Consider the following 7,820-nt stretch of genomic DNA (forward strand, 5'->3'; position numbering starts at 1 on the left):
TGGCAGCAGGTAGGAAGTAGAGCTACAGCTATGGTTCTTCGTAGTGCTACAAATGAATAAGCTAAGGCCTATCTGTGATATATAAGTAATCTTGGACGAAGTCCCCAGCTGGTGTAACTCTTTAACTCAAAATATTTCTGCACTGCTTTATGTCACTGTGGGGTTTAGCCCCTTATTCTTAAAAGGCTAAACTCTGACCCCATTCAAGTCAGTGGCAAAAAATTCTTATTAACTTTGGTCAGGTCAGGAATTCACTTAAGATGGTTTGCAAAGGACCCTAAAGCTTCCGTCATTTTGTAAATATCTTCTGCTTAAAGCAAAGAACCGGGGCATTGCAATTCCAGTGGATTTGGACAGCCAAGTAAATACCCTGTTCATGAAGAGTCACTCTAATATGGTCCAGAGAGCAGCCATGGGATGGCGAATGTCTGCCCGCAGCGGACCTCGTTTCAAAGAAGCTCTTGGAGGACCTTCCTGGGATTACAGGAATATCATTGAAAAACTGCAGGTATGGTGGCAAATGCTTTATATTGAGCATGTGACAGTGCATTTTTATTATGCATAGGAAACTAAGCAGAAAACAAAGTAATTCATTGCAGTCTTAGTGCTGCATTGTGACGAGCACCAATAAAGGTGAGATGTACCCAACCAAAAACTCCACTGTACCTCTTTTCAGAGGAAAGCCAGCATATTGGGCCTTCTTTTTCCATGGCCTGATTCAATCCCCAAGGAATCTAGTAAGAGTCTTCCCCAAGGGATCATTATAATTGCCAGGGAACGTGGAAAGCAGAGCATGCCTCTTTTCTCATGGTCATCCCTGCTATTTCAGGTGCAAAGAGGAGAAGCGTAGTGAAGGAGCCAGCTCTGTCCTCTTGGATCATCTTGTAGTATGAACTATGCTTGTTGTACGGATGTTCTGTGCTCAAGGAGCTTGTAATATAAGACAAGAGACCAGAGGTGGATACAGACACATGGAGGGAATAGTGCAGGGAAATGATGAGAGAGTTTTGTTTGACATAACAGATGGCATTTTTAACATATCGGCTTCCTGAGCACTGTCAACATTTCCATAGGCACCATGAGAAAGGAGGGTTTTGGAAGGGGGCAATGAGGAAGTTTTTCATGATGAGTTGTTCCTCAGTTTGAGGAGCAGCATGGAAGAAAGCATTCAGGAGCTTATGTGAAAAAATTAAGAAGTGGGCAATGAAAGCTGTTATTATGAGCCAGTCGTTGACAAGACAAAAATGTCCATCAGATCTATTACTCACATAACAGTGTGAAACTCAGCAGGTAAAGCATTACAGGTATTACTTGACCAGCTGTATTTATTACCAACTTTCTCCATCTCCTTTATTCTACAGGATGTAGTGTCTGCCTTGGAGCAGCAGTTCACTCCCATGATGCAGGCTGAATTCTCAGTGCTCGTTGATGTACTGCACAGCCCAGAGCTTCTCTTTCCTGAGGGGAGTGATGCTAGGATAAGGTGTGGTGCATTCATGTCGAAGTAAGTGGTATGCAGAGTCCCCCTCCTTCCTTTAGAAAGAATGACAAACAGTCACATTTTCAAAAGTACTTAAGGCCCCTTTTCCATTAAGTTACTTGGGTACCTAGGAAGTGCAGGTTTCACCCTATACTGATTAGTTTTGTTACTTAGTTTCTGTGCCTGTAGCAGTAGTGGGGTGTTCTGTGCAATATATGATTCAAATTTAAACCATTATGGTCTGCTAAAGCTAATACCATCCCAGGACATTTCTGTTTTCCTAATTTCTGTTTGTATTAAATTGTTTCCAAGTACATTGCAGTCTAAGATTTTGCATAATCATTTTGGGTAGTCAGAGCTATACTTAGAGATAAAGTAAATAAATCCTTTGGTTTTTATTTTAAATTGTAAACTCTGGATAGCTCTTTTTAAAGTGTGTGTAGCTGGCACCCCTACATGCTTTGAAATTGTAAGAGGTTTTATTTGCAGTTTGAGTATTGGAATATAGAATCTTTCAATTTTACTTTATTGTTCCTCTAGTGAGATGCCCTACCTGCCCTTGAGGAACTCTATAATTTAAAGAGAGGTAACTTAGGGCACTATACAAATTTGGCAGCTTTCCTTATTCCTCAGCTTTTTGCATATTCTGCACTAGTAGCAGAACTTAATTTTGTACCCTTTTTCCCTTTCTGTTCAAAATGCCATTGAAAGTCAGTGAGAACTTTGATTAAATAGAGGTTGGAAGACATGATATGCAATAAATATGTGTTTTTACAAAGAACTGCTGTTGTGTAGGGAGTTGTGTATTGTTCTGCAATACTTTATCAATACCATTATTAATATGTAGTCATTTAAAATTATTATTAATATAATATAACTTGTGGCTATTTCATATTTCTTGGGCTTGGTTTACATTTGAGTGGACAATCTCTGTTGAAAACCCACCATATTGCAGGAAGTAATGCTAATTCTGAACTCACCAGTATGCTAGGGGATACAGGCAATTTTCACCTTGATAGCTAGGGTCAGCTGTAAGGTCGTCCTCAGGGCAGTATCTGCCATCCATCTTTAAGGTAAACCCCTTAGTTTGTTCACTGGTGGAATTATAACCCAACCCTTGAAGCTCCGCTAAACTTTCAGATGTGAGGTTGATCTTGCCAACAAATTACCTCCTATCCTGATATGTTCTGTATTGTGTTTCATATTTACCAGTATGCTGAAAGCCTTTAACACAGGAAGTCTGCTGGCAGCAGTTCCACATTCTTGTCTTCTTTTCACTATGAGGCAAGCTGAGAAGGAGAGAGAGAGAGGCTGGTTCCTAGAAGGGCCCTTCTATAGTGCAAGAGAACCTGGGATGCATTCAAATGCCTTGCTTGAAAAATAAGAAGCACATATATGGATGGTTTTGGGGTCAATAGAATGTACATAGGGTGAGGGTAGCTTCAGAGTTGATCCTAGACAAAGGCAAAGAGCTCTTGGTTATGTCATCTTTTGTATACAAAGTAAACAGCAATTCTTGGTAAGAATATAAGTATTAATGTCACTGCTTTTGCTGCACTCAGTTTTGAGCAACTACATTTTGTCGTCTTATACTCCAGTAGAATTTTATTTGGACGCAGAGTTCTATGTCATTTACTGACCTAAATTGTCTTGTAAAGTTGCTGTGTGTCCTTAAACAAGACTTGTGTTCCATCCAGAGGTCTGCATTTCTGTGCTGAACAAAGCAATTCCAGTATAAGGTTTGTGAAATGTATTGGGATTCTTTTGGATGGAAGCCATACTGAAATTGTAAAATATGGGCTATTGCTCCTACAAGGTTGAAAGTTTATACACTAAATGCTGGGCACTGCTAGTATTGCAGTACTTTTAAATAAAGAGAAAACAAAATGGCAGAATTTGGATCTGTGGCTGGACTTTGAACTCCTTCACAGTGTGGATGCATTTGGATGTATGATTCTCATTCTGCCCGGTACTTTGACACCAACGGTTAAATTGAACACAGAACTCCAAACACCTTCAACAGCTAACAGAGGCCTAATTTCATTATCTGTCTGTTTTTATTTCCCTGAGGAAAGATATAGCAACAGGGAGTTTTTGCATAAAGCAAATGTTGGAGGGTTTGGAGACAATATGCAGTATTCTTTAAGGTTTAATATTTTACTTCAAGGTTGATTAATCACACAAAGAAGCTAATGGAGAAAGAAGAAAAGCTCTGCATTAAAATTCTTCAGACACTGCGAGAAATGCTCGACAAGAAAACTAATTTTGCGGAAGAGGTAAGACTGCCATTTTATTACTAAAAAGTAGAACGAACACAATGTAAAATATTGACCCCTTGGATTTCAACAGGCTTTTGTGTGACTCAGTTGTTACCTATGTCAGAAATAATACATTGCCTAAAAAATATAACAGTTACCTCATGGAAAGTGTAACCTTTGATTCCCATTTTCCTGCTACTCCTCAAGGCCCATTGCATATTCTGTGTCTTTGTTTTAGTCAGTACTTGAGCTGAACAGTAATTGCCTCAGCCTTGTACACCGATAGTTTTTGTTGCTTCCCTGGTAATCTCTCAAGAGGTCAGGAAGTTAAAACTTTTACTGTGACCTTACCTCACAACAAAGACTCAAAATATCTAATTAAATCAACAAAGAGAAAACATAGAGAAGATCAAAAGAAACACTGCATAACATGTAGGCCTCCTCCATATGTTACAGGGATTGTGCAGTTAACTGGTTAATTGCACGATTACCTTGAGATCAGCTATATGTGCAAAGTAGGTATCATGCAATAAAAAGCTCCAACCAGCTATAAAGTTAAACTTTGAAAATGTGTACTAAGATGGTTACTATTGAGCTTTAATTTGAACATGTCGGAGGGCCTCCCCTGTAGCTAGGAGTCCCATCAGCTGACAGGGCTCCCAGCCACAGGGATCCAGTCCCCAAGTCCTAGGGATCATGGCTGTGTGATCCCTAAGACACAGGGGCACATGAAACTGCAAGGTTGACACAGAGGTCTTGGTCCTGGCCGTGTGCTTCATCCACAGCCAGGACCAAGAATCCTGCAGCTCATTGGGCTCTGGATCATGCCTGTGCCTCACATACAGCTGGAACCTAGAGCCCTATAAGCTGCAGGACCCACAGCCTTGTGAGCTGCAGGTCCCAGAACCTCCATCAGCTCAGCAAAGGGGGCTTCCAGCTTCTTGCAGATGAAGACAGAGGCCCAGGATCAGGCTCCCCCTACACTGACAATAAAATGCAGTTGGTTCTAATGTGCAGTTATGTGGATCATGTGTTAAGATCCCGTCATGCCTTTCCCTCCATGTGTAGACTGGGCCATAGTCCTATATCTCTGTTTGGCAAGAGTCAAGGTTGATAAGGACATGCTACATATAGCATGAGTAGCACGCCTGTATTGATCTAGAACAGGGGTGTCAAAAATAAGCCTGTGGGTTGGATGTGACCCATGGAGGTGGGCCATCTGGCCTGCAGAGCTTCTTGTGGGCTGGACCACCCATCTCTGTGAGCTGGATTCAGCCTGCAGGCCCCCATGCTATGGTTCTTGAAGCCTCTTTAGTAGCACTATTAATTATCCCAGCTCCTGAAGATGCTGTTTCAGTGCTGCTCTGGAATCCAGGGAGTTAACACTGTTAGTTTCCTTTCTCCTTACATGCTGCTGAAATTGGGGTTTTTAGTTACCCTGGCAACTAAGATGAGTGACAGGGGAAAGGGAGGGGGCAAATGACAAGTGATAGTAGAGCTGTGTTAACATAGTGGGTCCGACAGCTGCAAGGATTAATGCTGCTGTTGCTCATAGGTTGTCCAGCATGTGGGAAGCCCTGTCATCCAGATTCAGCATGCAGTGCCAAATGAGTTTGACACCCCTGATTTTGTCTATATTGGTTTAATTATATCCCCAGACCTCTTAGCCTGTCCAAGACAGGCTCCTTGTAGTTTTAAGGTCCACTTCCACTTTCTTCCTCGACCTGAGCCCTTTATAGTCTGTAAACATTTTTTTATACTAAATGTGAGATGGGACTAGGTAATGCTAAATCACTTCTGGGAGGAAACATGCAACATCTATGTCTTCCGCTTCCTCTGTACAATGTCCAGTTTTTTCCCATATCTACTAATGTCTCCCTTTGTCAAGCTCTGGAGCTGTTTCTGAATTTCTTCCCCTAAAACCAAGCATTTCAAATGCCCCTTTGATCTTGACCACTCTTTAGGGTCATACTATCAGTTGTTTATAGATAGATATTTGAGACTCGGTCAAAAACAATGTATCTGAAAAAGTTCTGCCTGATATTGCCATGGTTCAACAGGTCAGTGCATTTGACTGTTAACCAAAACACTGATAGTCTGAGGCTACTCAGGGATGTTGGTTGTGAAGTGCAGCCTATAGGTAAAATTGAAGTATTACTGGATTGAGGATTCCTTAGGTGCAGTTGGTAAGTGTGTGGTACTGGTAGAGCAGGCTGGAGAAGTAGGGTGCCAAGGTTGTGAGTTCAAACTTTATCTGTATTACTGGATTTGGGGATTGTTTGAACAGAGCCAATCCTGTACTGAGCAGGGATTTGGTCCCTTCCAGCCCTATTTTCTATGATTCTGTTCCCTACTACCAGTATTTGTTATCATACTTAGAATTCTTTTTTAATAGTAATTCTTTATATTCTTATAATTCTTAATATTATGTTTATATTTATTTATGAATCAGAGTAATTAATGTCACATTAATCATTTATATGTCCTCATAAGCAACACCTCTAGTCAAGTATACCTGGGGGGGATCTCGTTAAATTAAGCAAAAACTGCTGAATGACTGCCTCATGTAGGAAATTACTTCTCGTCTCATCCTCTACAACGTGAGACATTGAGTTTCAGAGGGGTAGTAGTCATCCATTTTACAGTACCTCAGAAAATGAACCACATTTCAATACATAGTATATAATTTAATTTTGAACACAGCTCTCCTAATCAAGGGGAAAAGGTTTTGTGTCGGTGTTGTCAGATGCTTTGATAAGCCAGTAGTATTTGAGTTCTGTTTCATGATAGATAAACCAGGCATTAGAATTATAGTATATTCTCAGTGCATAATTTGGGGTTATATTTAATTTTCTTATTTTAATTTCAATATATGGACGTAAAAAATATTTTGTCCAGGCTTCAGGCTCCCTACAAGACAGTTAAAAATAAATTAAAAAAACTCCAGGTAAATCAACACGAAGATGGGCAACAGCAAAGCAGTGACCTTTTTCTGCACAAAAGCAACCCAACCACAAAGAGTGAACTTACCTTTTCTTCATCTCCTGCGAAGAATTTTGCTCAAAGAGCAATGTACTCAATCCTTGGCAGACAACAATTTTTCTCAGGATCATAACAAAAGTTTCCAAAATAAACATCTACCTGTCAAAAGATCAGGGAAAGAAAAGACAATGCTTTATTTATACCTCTTCAGTAACTGTTTGTCTGATCAGATGAACCTTGCATCTACTCTGGGGGCTGGTGAACTGAGACTGAGACAAACCACTAGAGGGAGTAAGTCTTATAACTAGGGGTCATTCAAGAAGACAGCCTTGCTTTCTGTTCTTAAGAGTGCTCAGCTGAGGCAGTCAGCAGAAGCACCTTGGGTGACCTTTGTTTTCTGGATGTGATGGCTATAGTCAATGCTTTAGAAAAAAAAGACTGGTTTTCCCTTTGTGCTGCTTTTTCTGAAATCCCATGCATTTTGTATTTGAGAAGCATAGCATACGAATAAAAAAATGACCTACTGTGTGGTTTTGCTAGTGCTTCCCTAAGTTGCTCCTTTTGTGAGTCACCGCCTATGGTATGGACTTCAGAAATGTTAAAAATAGCTTAGCAAAGTGCTTTTGATGCATGCTTCCAGCTGTTCCTGAAACATTACATCACCAAATGCAATTCTGCTCTATTATGTAATCCAAATCTTAAAAAAAGAAGAAATGTTGATAGGACTCAGTTTATAATCTCCATGAGTCATACTCTATTTTGTGTGATGCATTTGACACAAACTATAAATTTGCAGTTACAATTTAGTGTAGAAATTCTTGTGATCAAGTAGGGAGAAAATAAGACTATCTAGCTATCAATTTGTCAGTCCTTATACCTGGATGCCTCAGTCTTTTATATATATTCATCCATACTTTATCCCTGGAATAGGCAACCGTTATCCCCATTTTACAGATTTTGGCTCGTAAGTCAGTCAGCTCTGGGAATACTGAGCAGACCTTAATTATCTTTAAAAATAGAGTCCAATGTGACCATCTTTATCAACTTTTTTTGACCATCTTTATCAACTTTTTTATAGGGAAAAAATAAAATCTTTCCCT

The 7,820-nt window shown here is 40.1% G+C and overlaps 1 protein-coding gene across 1 annotated transcript in view; it reads left to right on the forward strand.

The window, feature by feature from the left end:
• LOC102383727 (inositol 1,4,5-trisphosphate receptor type 2-like) overlaps positions 1 to 7,820 on the forward strand; it is a gene marked incomplete at its 5' end in the record, with an annotated part of 223,793 nt that overhangs the window by 28,334 nt on the left and 187,639 nt on the right. The window contains 3 exon segments of the mRNA XM_014523564.2: positions 318 to 508; positions 1,362 to 1,504; positions 3,648 to 3,756. Coding sequence (XP_014379050.2) covers positions 318 to 508; positions 1,362 to 1,504; positions 3,648 to 3,756 — 443 coding nt within the window.

The sequence above is a fragment of the Alligator sinensis genome, unplaced genomic scaffold (assembly GCF_000455745.1).
Source record: "Alligator sinensis unplaced genomic scaffold, ASM45574v1 scaffold696_3, whole genome shotgun sequence".
Classification (NCBI taxonomy): domain Eukaryota; kingdom Metazoa; phylum Chordata; order Crocodylia; family Alligatoridae; genus Alligator; species Alligator sinensis.